This window comes from Phoxinus phoxinus (genome assembly GCF_949152265.1).
Source record: "Phoxinus phoxinus genome assembly, chromosome: 3".
In the NCBI taxonomy this organism is placed as follows: Eukaryota; Metazoa; Chordata; class Actinopteri; order Cypriniformes; family Leuciscidae; genus Phoxinus; species Phoxinus phoxinus.
The window spans coordinates 46,102,680-46,118,690 of record NC_136878.1 but is presented as its reverse complement, the minus strand read 5'-3'; the positions used below and the strand labels follow the sequence as shown (position 1 = coordinate 46,118,690).

Sequence of the window (16,011 nt, the reverse complement as noted above, 5' to 3'; positions counted from 1 at the left end):
TTGTTGTAGTCCTTAAAAAGCGATTTCTTTAAAAGCAAATATCGTCCTTTTCTTTGAACTTTGAGCGTTGTAACTTTGCAGATGTTGTTTATGATCAAACAGCAACATTACACACTAACTACAGTTAGAAAAGTGAAATCATAATGAACCACCCCTTTAAACCTGGCATTTTGGCATAATTATGTGTGTTTTTCTCTGTTCAAGTGCTGTCTGAAGCGCGTGTGTGTGTGTGTGTGTGTGTGTGTGTGTGTGTGTGTGTGTGTGTGTGTCTGTGTGTGGTCACACAGACGGGAGATTCACTGACTGCACTGCGTTCTCTTTTGTGTCTTATGTGATCATATAATGTAACGCTAGCCAAAAGAGGACGGGAAAAAACGAATGCTCTGTTAATATTTTTAACGCTTTAAACTGAAAAAATAAATCGCATTTGTTAACGTGTATATATTTTTTTTAATGTTCTAAATTGCAACTTCAATCTATATGTGTAACTACAAGTACATTCAAATACATGATAGACAATAATGACAATAAAGTATACTTTAGTTTACCATAAATGCTTGTCAGTAGCATCACAACACACTGACCCAGCGAACCAATCACAGCACATTACATAATTCAGAAGGAGGGGCTTCAGGAAACAGGAACCAATGACGCGTTCGAGAGGAGCTGTAATAATGTAAAATATGTGACAAATCATGTGTTTTTTGAAATTCTAGTACAAGGGCATAATAGGAGCTAGTTTTGTCCTATTATGAATGGAGAACAACGTCACTGTAAACCCTAACGCTCAAAATAACTCATTGGTTTGAGTAGGACAAACTTAAATTAAACTAATTAGTCAGTCAAATGAACTTTTATGAGTATTTAGCACTTTATTTTTCTTTCAAGTTCACAGAACTGATATATTTTAAGTAAACTGAACTGTTTCATTGTTTTGAGTTTTATGAAATTATTTCTTTTAATTTAGATGAACTTAAGTTTCACTGAAACGGCTGGGATGTCTATTTCCCAGCATGCTTTGCCGATGGCACTCGAAAGGGAGAGTAAATGCTAAAATTAAGTGTAATATAATGGGATTTTTTTGTGCAAGATTAATGTTAAGTGGGAGATTTAGTATTCATGTTTTGTTTTGCTAATTTAGAAGAATTTCTGTTAATGTTGTTTTTAGGATATTACCATCATGGTGACGAGTGGAGCATGCGCTTGATTTGAGAGCAAATAAACCTTTATATTGTTGCACTCATTCAGCAAGTGCTTATATATAACATACTATTGCTAATATGTTAGCAAATTAGTATTAGTTAGCAGATCAGCTTATTAAAGCTAACTAAGTTTATACTAATAAAAGTGATCACATTGAGATTACAAGCTTTAAGTTAGTTGTATGAATTAGTGTACTCATACATTTTAATTGTTCTTAACTTGAAATGTTTAAGTACAAAATAAAAATCTGCTAGTTCTCCTAACTTAACCTTTGAATTTTATAACTTAAAAAAATTGAGGCAATTGATTGCCATAAATGTTTTGAGTTCTGCCAACTTGTATGTCACAAGTGACTGTTTATCATTACCCGCATAATCATATGTTTATCATGCATGTCTATAGCACACACAGTGTAATAATCAGTGTTGTTTGTTCACATCCCCATGTATGTACAGTATGTGCAAACCCAACACAACATTTCCAGCATATTCTCATGCAAAACGAGCTTATGTTTCACACATTTGTGTGTTTCTCTGTTGTGCGGCGTCACTGAAATCACAGCCAATATGGCCGTTCTGGGCCGCAGTGACTGTGTGAATATGATTTGTGAAATTCAGATACTTGCTGCTCGGTCCCTGCCAAGTGTGCTGATTGCTTTTCTTCGGGAGAAGCACTTGAGCCAGGAGTCGAGTAATAAGTGTTTTGCTGACTGTGGGCATCGGGAAGCTTTTGTTGGAAAGTCATCTAGGGCATAAACCGCAGAGGTTCAGAGCAACAGCGAGGCCTTAACAAGGACGTGTAGATGCTGACTTAATGAGATCACGCGTGTGTCGGATGAAGCTGGACCGGGACGTCCCGACGGGCCGGGTGAAGCCCTCCAGTGCCGGTGCCCTTGCTGGGAGTAATACAGGGTGTGTTTTGGAGAGTCCCAGCACAGGTCCGGTCGTTAATGGGGTTACGCTAATGAATTACACTCCGGCCTGTGCTGAGGGGACACTGTCTCCTGCTTTCATCTGGATTTGAGCCCAATGACACCTATTATTATTGTCCCTGTTCTGGGAACTGAGAACACGGCAAAGCCCGAACGTTTCTTTTGTTGTCGGCTTTTGCACGGTTCCTCTATATCAGGGGTCGGCAACCTTTTTGTCATGAAGTGCCATTTTTAAGTTTCATAATAACCCCACCCCAATATGTATAAATACCCATACGCAAATTTTAAATATTCATAATGGCTAACATAGAAATAGTGCAGAACTTTAAATAGGCCTATTTCTGAAGCAATTTTTCATATTTTTTTTTTAGTTTTGTCAAAATCCTTTAGTTTGATTGTTTTCAGTTTTAAATTAGACTTTGAATAACAGATTTCCAATGGCTTCCAATTTTCCAAACTTTGGTCGTACCATGGGTGCAGCAGCGTAATGATATGACGAAGCACCTGAAAATAGTCCCCAGCTCGGTAACTTCCAACATGACCGGGACTAAGTTTGTGTAGTTTTTAGGCGGAAAAATAGGTTTCCAAATAAATACGGTTCGGGATCAGCACCAAAGTAAATGTCATCTAAATCGTCTCTCACAAATGTCTCCACGCTACAAGGCACGCTCCCTGTGCAAGCAGGTTGTCACGTTGGTTTGTTGACGGCAAGTGCTTGGTCATATCATTACGCCGGCTGCACCCGTGGTACGGCCGCACAGTTCCTTGATTCTTACGCCGGAATGAGAATAGTTCCTAGCCATATAGGCTTGGAAAATCGCAACTTTTCATTTTCCGTCGATCTTAGTACACGGTTTAACTACAGAAGAGTCAAGTTTTAAATAGGAAAAATATTTAAACTTGTTGGTCATTTTGAAAGAAATGCTACTGGACTCATCAGAATCAATGATCTATGCTAAGCTATGCTAAAAGTGGTACCGTCAGACCCGGAGTTCGGCTGAATGGATTCGAAAACGGTAAAACTCAAATGTTTAACTCTGGGGGAGCTGTAAAATGAGCCTATTTCCAAAAAAAGTGGAGTATCCTTTTAATGGAAAGATGCACACACTCTTTGGTTTTGTTATAATTTCATATAGGCTAGTTATGTTTTTGTTTTGTTTTTTCAAATTGGTTTGGAACAGTTTGTGAATAAACAATTGAACTGATAAATTATGCCTGCATCTGTTTGACTGACATGATGTTTCAAAATGAATAAAAAAAAAAAAACAATAGCTTAGATGTAGTAAGCTACTTTTGCCATATTACTGTAGCTTAGCTTGCTACATTTCCCAGGGAGGAAGCTTCAGTGTAGTGAAGCTGAATTTAATGTAGAGTAACTGCTAGCTTAGCTCACTACATTTTCCAAGTAGCCAACACTGGTCTTACTTAAAACTCTTATTTTGTGGCTTTTTGTTTCCTTATTACTGCCTTCAGGCTCACCAAGAAATGAAAACTCGGTCATCATTTGCTCAGCCTCGTGTTGTTTCAATCCACAGTAAAAATGGTTAAATTATGACATAATTGTTATATTCTATCCATTGAATGTTTAATAATCAAATGTCTGTCTCTGTGAGAGTTATAAATCATACTGATGAATATTACTTTTAAAGACATGCACTTCTGTGCATGCGGGAGATACATGCCAGAGGACAGTTTCTTTAGTCAAGCATTATCACGTCATAATAGTGTTTTTTAATTTTTGCAGCATCCTCAAAGTTGTGTATTTCCCTTAATTATACTATTGTAGACACAGGTTTCTTTTTGGTTTTGTTTCTTTCTTTGCTGTTAAACAATGGGTGCAGATTTGAGCAAACTAACTACACACAGTATTTTGATGAATTAAAACACACCAAACATGCCATGTTGTTCTTGTTCAGTTCAGCCGTGGCCCTGAATGTATATAATTTATTCAAATGTATTCAGCTTTGAGTAGCGACAGTAATCCACTCTAAATTGATCTAAATGGCTCGAAACTTTTGGCTTGCTGCCTGGAAAAGGAGTTTTTAAGCTAATTGAAGCTGATAGTGTCATCATCTGATATGGTGGGACGCTGATGCTAATATTCACTTGACCACTTGTCTTTTATTTGTGTTTATTTTCCTTCGATGTCTTGCTCCAGGGTTGCCCGCAGTAAAACAGGACGTGTTTTTGTAATAAAAGATCTGTTCCTTGTCACGGTCGATTACTTGCTCTCTGCTCTTCGCTGTTTTATTATTAAAGGACTACATCTGATTAAAAAAACTCCCATTGCAAGTTTCACACACTACAGATTTGTAATACAACGCTCAGCAATTTCTGCCTGCCTGTCCATTAGTCCCAAAGATGCTGAAAACGTGCTTTTCGACTTTTACACACAGAAAAGTTAAATAAACGCATCATTGTGCCAGCTGACCGTCACTGACCAGACTGAGAGAAATAGAAGTCGATGGGAGATCAGTTTTATCTACACTCTAAAAAATTATGGGTTGTTTTAACCCAATTTTGGGTAAAATATGGACAAACCCAGCCATTGGGTTACATTTTTTAATAACATTTTTAACCCACCGTTTGGGTTTGTCCATATTTGACCCAAAATTGGGTTGAAACAACACAGCATTTTTTAGAGTGTCCGTTTATTTATTATGGAAAAATGTTTCAAATTTCTTAAGTCAGACTAAATGCATGTTTCTGGACTCTTATTTGTTGCATTTTACTGTGCTTAAGTGCATTTTACTGTTCCATTTTTATTAACCACACTCTAAAAACTGCTGGGTTGTTTTAACCCAACTTTGGGTCAAATATGGACAATCTTGGGTTACATTTTATAATTACACTTTTAACCCAACATTTGGGTTTGACCATACTGTATTTGACCCAGAATTGGGTTAAAACAACCCAGCATTTTTTAGAGTGTGTTAATTTTTTTTTTTTTATAAATACGGTAACAAGTGTATTGCTCATTGTTAATGCATTAACTAATGTTAACTAATGAGATCTTATTGTAAAGATTTACCATATGCTTTAATGTCCACTGGTTTGATGTTTAAATATACACTTGACATGAGAAAGTTGCAATGTAGTTTAAATGTAATATTGAATTACACACTAAACAGCTTTACATGTGCAAATCAAAATAAGTGAACTTTCTTAAAGTAGTACATATGATCATAAAAAGCAAAATTATTTAAAATGTACTTTAAAGTAAAACTTTTAATTTGACTTTATTACAAAGAGTACTTTTTTAAAGTGTACTTAAGAAACATTAAAGTGCACTCTCTTTAAACACACTTAAGTGGCCTTTTATTTCATTAATATTGTCTGAAAGGACAATTTTTAAAATCTACTTTTAAGATTTGAAGTAGCAAGTGCACATTTAGTAGAATTAAAGGAGTAGTTTACTTTAAGCTAGTTATTTTACTTTGTAACATGTTAAATATGAATATTTTTCTTACACAAACACTTCAGAAGGCGTGGAGTTCGTTTATGACGGATGAATGCACTTTTTTGAGCTGACCATTCGCAGGGCGCTTGATTGACAGGTGATCTGACCAATCATACTTCGCCATCCACCATTTTGTCTGACAAAGCAGTCAGGAGAGTTAGTAGATTAACGATGGAGGATTTGAGCTTGAGAAGCGGAGTGTACTGACGTCTTTCCGCGGTTAAAACAACATTCCTTCTGATGTTCATTCATGTTTATTTGATGCTATAAATGAACTAGAAGGAAGAGATGATCGGTTCACGAGCGGCTTTAACTGAGGCGACACCGTGATCTGTCACACACATTACAGAGCCACAAAACGCTATTTATTGTTTACATTTCTTTTAAAAAATGACCAAATTTGAAAGTTGAGACTTTGTTTAATATCAAAAGTAACCTGGTCTGTGTCTGTCAGTGTGTTGTCACTGTCTCTCTGATCCGCGATGTATTTTTCACTACGTGAGAACATGGTGTGGGGGTGTGTTTGTGTGAGAGCGGCGTAGCTTTTCGGACATAGCAACAGTAACTAAGGGGGGCGGGTCTATGCGAACGGTCAGTTCACTGCCATTATAAAGCTTGGAAGAGCCCGGATATTTTTTTAATATAACTCTGATTGTATTGGTCTGAAAGAAGAAAGTCATATACACCTACAGTAGGATGGCTTGAGGGCGAGTCAATTAAGGGCTACTTTTCATTTTAAAGTAAACTACTACTAAGTGCACTTCTCTCCGATACTGAAATGAAGCTTAACTGGGAACTGTACGAGGTCTCCGGAGATCTGACAGAGAAATCCAGCAGCACTTCTGTTCGAGGTCAGGATCTTCCTGATATCCGAATGTCCCGTTCTCAGCATCCGGCCACTCTGTGTTCTTCCAGGATCAATTCCCAGCTTCTCGTTACTGGCGAAACAGCTTTACCTCTCTTCTCCTTTGAAAATATCAGGCTTATTACTCCCGAGGTCACGCTGAGCGGTCAAAGCGCAAACCTGAGTCGATGCAGAGCCCATCGCACGGATCTGATCCCTATCTGGACACGTTTGATCAGTTCTCCCCTCAAGGTCTCCATTCCTCCCCAAATAACAGCGCGGCGGGAACAGTCCTCACCGGAGCGGATAGAGGTGCACAAGCACACGCTGGAGGGTTTTGATTATACTTTGAGGACTGAAGTCGCTGAAGCAGATCTCTGATTCAAGAATGATTGAAAATCAATCCAGCAGTGCTTATGAGCCGTGCTTGATTCTCATTTGTACCGCAATGACTGATTTAAGAGCCCGTTTGTTGACTGAAGACGGCGGGAATTAAAGGAAATTGTCAAAATGAAAACCTCACTCTCGTGTCGTTCCAAACAGCCCGGTCTCACCCCAAAACGTCATATACTGACGGGTCTTGACCATACGTCAACATACGACGAAAAGGGTACCCCTATAGAGCTGGTAAGTCCCGCCCCCTCCGTAAAACCCCGCTGGACCTCAAAGTTGAAAAACCGTCAATGCAAGTGAATGGGTGAAAATTATTATTTTCTGGTCCCGTTTGAATTGTGCCATGAATGTGAACATATGTTGTCTGTGAATTTTTTATATAATGACTTAATGACTTACCAGCTCTATAACGTCAATATGAGACGCAGACATAAGCGCACCAGCAGCGCCTCCTAGCGGTACACATAACTAACACATACCTAAACCCAACCATACCCGAATCGTCACACATGGACGTTAAAGGGTACCCTTTTCGTCGTATGTTGCCGTATGGTCAAGACCCGTCAGTATGTGACGTTTTGGGGTGAGACTGTGTTATTCCAAACCCATGTCTTTTCAATCATTTAAGAAGAAAAAAAGATATATATATATTTTTAATTATGCTTATACTGCACTTTTCCTGAACCTTTTCAGTGAATAGAGGCTCTCAAGCTAGAAATAGGACAAAAAATATATACATAAAACTAATCAATGTTATATAGTTCAACATGATGAAATGTTAGAATATGATCTGTATGTTATTCTAATGTTGATCTAGCTTGCTAGTAAGCAGCTAGTTTCATATAGCAAACAAACTAACACAGAATTAGAGCCCTGCACGAGCCTCAAATCTAGTCCCTAGCCCGGCCCGTGTCCGACAGCTCATCAGCATTATCAGCCCGAGTCCGACCCGAGCCCATTTTTTTTTTTCTCTCTACACAGTGGTAGCCTGCCCTAGGGCAAACTAGCTATTTGCAGCCATTAAAATATGTCCGTTTTGTTAGTTATGTTTCTTTTCATTTCTTTATTAATTTAGACAAATGTTCAGATTTTTTTCTTTTTTTATTATGACGACCAAGCAGCCGACAGCGAGTTAAACATGTTTGACCATTTAGCCTCTCAAATCAACACTTTACTTGGCTACAATAAAATCCATAGATAAAACACCTTAAGCATATCACACACAGACAGTTAGTTTAAACGTTTATTATCTTTTTTTTTTTTTTTTACAGTCGCACAGTCGCAACAGCGCTCGCAAACGAAATGAGCTATAGCCTACAATCTAAACAAATCAAATAAATGGCATTAAATTAAAAACAAACATGCAGATTATCTTACCTCAAAAATCAAGTCTTCACTACAGAACATGACCATTCTTATTTCCAATAGTTTCCAACAGACTAATGAAAATAAAGTCGTTTTCAAACGAAAAACAACAAGACAGCTCCCTAACATGGCTAAGAACAGTCTCTCACAGAGCATCGTGAAGAAAAATCACAGCATCCACAGTGGAAGGTTTTAATCCAGTCGTACTTTCTTCTTTAACTATTCCAGCCGCGCTGAAGTCACGCTCGCTATACTTCTGCTGCTGGCGGGGACACTAAAAACAGCGAGCCGGTCGTGCCGCCGGGAAACCTGTGTGTGTGTGTCATGTGTCAGTCATATGTCAGTGTGATAAGCTATAAAATGTCTTTCTATGTTTGTTTTTCCATCGTCAACTTCTCATATTTAATTTAATACATGTCTAAAATAGGCTATAAAAAGAAGGACAAGCCTTAAACAGGCCCGAGGCCCGGCCCGCGTGTGAACTATGACGTAAAAGCCCGGCCCTAGGGGCGTAAATAAATCGGGGCCCGTCTGGCTTGGGCTGAAATGCAGGGCTCTACACAGAATAACATTATAACTTTCAACACACTCAAATGCAGTTTAGTGTGATAGTGTAACGTTAGAGCGAGTGAGACAGGGCTGCGTTACCTCACAAGTTTAATTCGTCAAATAAACTGACCTGTGTGAGTATTAATTCAGCATTTGCGGGTAGTTCGGTAGAATCAAATCTCCTTTTTCCTTTATATCAGCGGGACTCGCGTGTGATATGTGTCTATTATTAGCAATCGTGTCCTGCTTCATACCACTGTAATGTAAAAAAAAAAGAATGTTTTAACTAATCTATTAAAGGAACACTCCGACTTTTTGGGACTTTAGCCTATTCAACTTATCCCCCAGAGTTAGATAAATCCATACATACCTTTTTCATCTCCGTGCGTGCTATAAGTCTGTTTGACGCACCCACCGCTAGCCTAGCTTAGCACAAAGACTGGATGTGAATGGTTGCAGCTAGCATACTAATCCAAATAAGTGACAAAATAACGCAAACATTTTCCTATTTACATGTTGTGATTTGTATAGTCACAGAGTGTACAAAAAACAAAGTCATATGAGACACAGACATATTTTAACCGTATAAATACTGGGAACTATATTCTCTGAAGGCGAAGCACTGCTACTTGGGCGGAGTGATAACCGCAGCACCTGAGACGCGCCGAGGTGAGGAGCAGAGAGTTCGTTCAGAGCGCGTCTCAGGTGCTGCGGTTATCACTCCGCCCTATATTCAGGGGATATAGTTCCCAGTATTTATACGGTTAAAATATGTCTGTCTCATGTGACTTTGTTTTTTGTACACTCTGTGACTATACAAATCACAACATGTAAATAGGAAAATGTTTGCGTTATTTTGTCACTTATTTGGATTAGTATGCTAGCTGCAACCATTTACATCCAGTCTTTGTGCTAAGCTAGGCTAGCGGTGGGTGCGTCAAACAGACTTATAGCGCGCACGGAGATGAAAAAGGTATGTATGGACTTATCTAACTCTGGGGGATAAGTTGAATAGGCTAAAGTCCCAAAAAGTCGGAGTGTTCCTTTAACATTATTAGATCCATCAGCTTGACAGCAAGTCCCATCATTCAGCTCGTCACATTCAGCGTCATAAACCTTCGCCTTTGTTATTATAAGAGGTTAGCGACCCCTAGCGGCGAAAATAATTACATATTGTAGTTTTAAAACTGCAGTGTCTGTCAACACTCGTGGGCGGGGCCTGTGGCTGTAGTGACGTCACACCGGCTGAACACAGGTCGTTGGGAGACACTGCTTATGATTCACGGGGATTAAAAAAACCACTCAACCAGTGTGTGGTTGTGTACACACACTGCCAACACGCATTTATATCCAAACACCATGCAAAAGTGAATTTTGCATAATAGGTCCCCTTTAAAATATATGTAGTATTTATATTTTATTGTATTACATCTCTATTTCAGAACAAAGACTACACAACAAAAACTAAGTGTAATAGATTTGCATTTAGTAGTTAAACCTGATATGATGTATTCTTTAGGGTGTACATGTGCAAAAAAAATTATATTTGTTTGCTGGTTGTCACATAAAGCTACCGTACGACTTCTGAAGACTTATTTGTGTGTGTTTGTTGGAGCTTGACAACCTCTGGTCACTCTTTGCTTTCATTATGAACATTTTGCTAAACATCCGCTGTGAATGTGAGTAAATGATGACGCAATGTTTGGATCAGTGATGCCTCTGAGGACTTCAATGAACTAATAAACACTTGAAACTTGTCAGATGTCAGAAAGTTACGGTTATTCCCATTGAACTCGGAGACTCTGTTTCAAGCTCATCTGACAATGTCACCTTTAGTTTAAAGACGTCAAGAAACCGTTTGAGATATCAAAAGAGTGCCGGTGTGAAGAGACTCGATTACTGCCGTTTGATGCTCGGGAAAAACATGTTTGAAGTTCGGAAAATGAAGACTTGGTCAGGATATCATAATAACTCTTCATTTGATGGCTGATATTATTACTAGTCTAATATGAAAGTTCAGGTGGAGTCACACAAATCCATACAGAACCTTCATGATGCATTAAAACTCAATATATGTATGAATCATATATAGTGAAAACAGTAAAATTGTGAAATATTATTTTAAAGTGTATTTTTTTTTTCAGCATCATTACTCTAGTCTTCAGTGTCACATGATCCTTCCGAAATCATTCTAATATGATGATTTGATGCTCAAGAAACATTTAATAATTATTATTAATGTGGAAAACAGTTGTGCTGCTTCATATTTTTTTTTATGGAAACTGTGAGACGCTGCAATTAAAAAAGTGTGGGGTAAGATTAAAATAATAAAATGATTTTGTCTTTTTTTAATTTAGAAAACTGATCAAAAGTGACAATTAATAATTTTGAATAAATGCTGTTTATTTTAACTTTCTATTAATGAAAGATTCCTGGGGAAAAAAATCCACAAAAATATGAAGCATCACAACTTTTTTCAATATTAATAACAATAAGAGCAACATTATTGTCTTTTTTAATTTAGAAAACGGATCAAAAGTGACAATTAATAATATTAAATAAATGCTGTTTATTTGAACTTTCTATTAATGTAAGATTACTGGGGAAAAAATTCCCATTTTCCACAAAAATATGAAGCATCACAACTGTTTTCAATATTAATAACAATAAGAGCAACATTATTGGTCACCAATACTAACTGACAAATGAGCATCAAATCATCATATAAAAAAAAAAAAAAAAAAAAAAAAAAACTCTATTTTTGAAAAATGAAATGTAGCTACATTTGGTGACTTCTTTCAAAATATTTAAATCAATAAATAAACCAAACTTTGACTGGTAGTGTATTATGTAATGTATTTTATATTATTTGTATATAATTACAGGATGTGGTCATTACACTTTTTTTTTTTTTTGCATTTTACATTTTGTAAATAGCAATATAAATCACATTTTCCCGGGCCTGTGTTTACGGTTACGCTGTTTTGAATGCGAGTGAAACCCACAGTGTGTGATCCGCGTGTCTCCCCCCCGTGTGTTTCAGAGATGTCCGGCACCGGGGCGCTCATCTCTCAGGTGCACTGGAAGCAGCAGTGGCTGGAGAACGGGACGCTGTTCTTCCACGTGTCCGTCAGCAGCTCCGAGCAACTGTCCCAGGTCACGCAGCCCACGGTTCGAGAACAGCCCCGGGTGCTACACGAGCACATGCACCTGCTGCACATCTCCGTCATGGTGAGTGCGGACTCCACACAGCACAGCTGGCTTCACTCAGATCTTCTGCTTCAAGTCAAGATGAAAACAGTGGGAAAACTAAATCCACCTATTCAACTTAGAAAGTTAAAGGGATACTTCACCCATTAGCATTAAGCTTTGTATCAGTAGAAACCCGGTAGTATTTATGAATGAACGTGCTTCCCTGTATTGTGCGTCTGGAAAAAAACCTCAGATGACGCAAAAATCGTCATTTAGCGAGCGTAATCGGAGGCTTTTTTTGGCCAGAGGCGAGAGACTACAGCCAGTAGTAGGAGCTAGTGCATGTTTTCAAGCCGCCCGTAGGGGGGGTTTTCGCAAAACGGATATAAATCCGATCAGTATTTAAATTCATTTATCAACTAAATCATCACGTAGACTCACGATAAAACTAGTAGCCTAGTTGTATCATTTATTCCGATACTGGCCTCTGCAACCGGTAGGCGTGGCTTAGGAGTGGCTTGGGCGTGGCCTCGTAGGGCAGCGAAGCAAGTGCATTATGGGAGTTGTTGTCTTACATCCACATGAGCCAAAAATACATTTCTGACTTTTCTCAGTCTAAAAGGCACCAACTTCTAAAATAATTTCATATTTTTACCCATAAAGTTCCCAATTTAAATACACATTCATCTTCCCAGCTATGAAATATTCCTTTAAGGCAGTGAATGAACTTAAGTACAATTAAATTGTTGTTTCCACTACTTTTTTTTTGGTTTAATCTATGATTCTCACATGACTTAAAATAATACATTTGAAATGTAAAGTAATGGAAATGCACATGAAGCCATGAATTATTGATCATAACTTTTTTTGTGTGTGGAACTTGCTAGTGTGCAACGTACAGTAAAATGTACACTTCAGTGAATTCTTATAATTAAAATTGGCTGAGCAGTCGTGACCACAATCAGAAGCAAGTGATTTAAAAATGTATTATGACAGAACACTACAGACAATATAAATTACTATAAGCTGTGTAGAGTAGAGTAGATTAGAGTAGAGTAGAATAGAGTAGAGTGGATTAGAGTAAAGTAGAGTAAAGTAGAGTGGATTATAGTAAAGTAGAATAGAGTAAAGTGGATTAGAGTAAAGTAAAGTAGAGTGGATTAGAGTAGATGAAAGTAGAATAGAGTAGAGTAGAGTAGAGTAGAGTGGATTAGAGTAGAGTGGAGTGGATTAGAGTAGAGTGGAGTAGAGTGGATAAGAGTAAAGTAGAGTAGAGTGGATTAGAGTAGATGAAAGTAGAATAGAGTAGAGTAGAGTGAATTAGAGTAAAGTAGGGTAGAGTAGAGTGGATTAGAGTAATCCACTCCACTCTACTCTAATCCACTCTACTCTACTCTAATCCACTCTACTCTACTCTAATTCTCTCTACTCTACCCTACTTTACTCCAATCCACTCTACTCTAATCCACTCTACTCTACTCTAATCCACTCTACTCTACTCTACTCTAATTCTCTCTACTCTACCCTACTTTACTCCAATCCACTCTACTCTACCCTACTTTACTCCAATCCACTCTACTCTAGAGTAGGGTAGAGTAGAGTGGATTAGAGTAGAGTAGAGTAGAGTGGATTAGAGTAGATGAAAGTAGAATAGAGTAGAGTAGAGTGAATTAGAGTAAAGTAGGGTAGAGTAGAGTGGATTAGAGTAATCCACTCCACTCTACTCTAGTCCACTCTACTCTACTCTAATCCACTCTACTCTACTCTACTCTAATTCTCTCTACTCTACCCTACTTTACTCTAATTCTCTCTACTCTACCCTACTTTACTCCAATCCACTCTACTCTACCCTACTTTACTCTAATCCACTCCACTCTACTCTAATCCACTCTACTCTACCCTACTCTAATCCACTCCACTCTACTCTAATCCACTCTACTCTAGAGTAGGGTAGAGTAGAGTGGATTAGAGTAGAGTGGAGTGGATTAGAGTAAAGTAGGGTAGAGTAGAGTGGATTAGAGTAGAGTAGAGTAGAGTAGAGTAGAGTAGAGTGGATTAGAGTAGGGTAGAGTAGAGTGGATTAGAGTAGAGTGGATTAGAGTAGAGTGGAGTGGATTAGAGTAGAGTAGAGTAGAGTGGATTAGAGTAGAGTAGAGTAGAGTGGATTGGAGTAAAGTAGAGTAGAGTGGATTAGAGTAGAGTAGAGTGGATTAGAGTAAAGTAGAGTAGAGTGGATTAGAGTAGATGAAAGTAGAATAGAGTAGAGTAGAGTGGATTAGAGTAAAGTAGGGTAGAGTAGAGTGGATTAGAGTAGAGTAGAGTAGAGTAGAGCAGAGTAGAGTAGAGTGGATTAGAGTAAACTAGAGTAGAGTAGAGTGGATTAGAGTAAACTAGAGTAGAGTAGAGTGGATTAGAGTAAACTAGAATAGAGGAGTGGATTGGAGTAGAGTAGAGGAAAGTAGAGGAAAGTAAAATAAAGTAGAGTAGAGTGGATTAGAGTAAAGTAGGGTAGAGTAGAGTGGATTAGAGTAAAGTAGAGTAGAGTGGATTAAAGCAAAGTAGAGTAGAGTAGAGTGGATTAGAGCAAAGTAGAATAGAGTAGAGTAGAGTGGATTAGAATAAAGTACAGTAGCGTGGATTAGAGTAAAGTACAGTAGAGTTGATTAGAGTAGAGTAAAGTAGAATAGAGTAAAGTAGAGTAGAGTAAAGTGGATTAGAGTAAAGTAGAGTAGAGTGGATTAGAGTAGAGGAAAGTAAAATAGAGTAGAGTAGAGTGGATTAGAGTAGAGTAAAGTAGAATAGAGTAAAGTAGAGTAGAGTAAAGTGGATTAGAGTAAAGTAGAGTAGAGTGGATTAGAGTAGAGGAAAGTAAAATAGAATAGAGTGGATTAGAGTAGAGTAAAGTAGAATAGAGTAAAGTAGAGTAGAGTAAAGTGAATTAGAGTAAAGTAGAGTAGAGTGGATTAGAGTAGAGGAAAGTAAAATAGAGTAGAGTAGAGGGGATTAGAGTAAAGGAAAGTAAAATAGAGTAGAGTAGAGTGGATTAGAGTAAAGTAGGGTAGAGTAGAGTGGATTAGAGTAGAAGAAAGTAAAATAGAGTAGAGTAGAGTGGATTAGAGTAAAGTAGGGTAGAGTAGAGTGGATTAGAGTAGAAGAAAGTAAAATAGAGTAGAGTAGAGTGGATTAGAGTAAAGTAGGGTAGAGTAGAGTGGATTAGAGTACATTTACATTTACATTTAGTCATTTAGCAGACGCCTTTATCCAAAGCGACTTACAACTGAGGACTACAGCAAGCGAGTCATCGTGAAGAAGCAAAAATAACGCAAGAAGTGCTCAAAATACAAAGTTCTGGAATTGCTCAGAGTAGCATAAGCCAAAACAAAGGAGGGTAAAGGAGAGGGGTTTTTTTTTTTTTTTTTTTTTTTTATGTCAAGTGCTCACGGAAGAGATGAGTTTTCAGTTGTCTTTTGAATGTGGTCAGGGATTCTGCATTCCGGACGAGGGTAGGGAGATCATTCCACCAGCAAGGAACCGTGAATGAGAATGTTCTGGAGAGTGATTTTGTGGCTCTCTGTGATGGTACCACGAGTCGTCGCTCATTGACCGATCGCAGGCTTCTGGTAGGGATGTAGACTCGTAGGAGCGAGTGAAAGTAGGAGGGAGCTGAGCCTGTGGTCGATCTGTAAGCAAGCGTCAATGCCTTGAACTTGATGCGAGCAGCGAGTGGTAGCCAGTGCAGAGAGATGAACAGAGGAGTGACGTGGGCCCTTTTGGGCTCGTTGAAGACAAGACGGGCAGCAGCATTCTGGATCATTTGTAGAGGTTTAATTGCACATGATGGAAGACCAGCCAGAAGAGCATTGCAGTAATCAAGCCTAGAGATAACCAAGGCCTGGGCGAGAAGTTGTGTTGCATGCTCAGTTAGGAAGGGCCTGATCTTCCTGATGTTGTGCAGTGCAAACCTGCATGATCGAGCTGTCTTTGTGATGTGGTCTGTGAAGGTCAGATGCTCATCAAATGTTACTCCAAGGTTTCTGTAGAGTAACATTTCTAGAGTAGAGTAGAGTAGAGTGG

General features: G+C 38.4%; 1 protein-coding gene across 2 annotated transcripts in view; it reads left to right on the top strand.

Annotated features, from left to right (window-relative positions):
• Positions 1–16,011, top strand: part of astn2 (astrotactin 2) — a 506,843-nt gene that overhangs the window by 83,838 nt on the left and 406,994 nt on the right. For both annotated transcript variants that reach the window (XM_079606411.1, XM_079606410.1), the window contains exon 2: positions 11,789–11,976. In XM_079606411.1, coding sequence (XP_079462537.1) covers positions 11,789–11,976 — 188 coding nt within the window. The remainder of the gene's footprint in view (positions 1–11,788; positions 11,977–16,011) is intronic.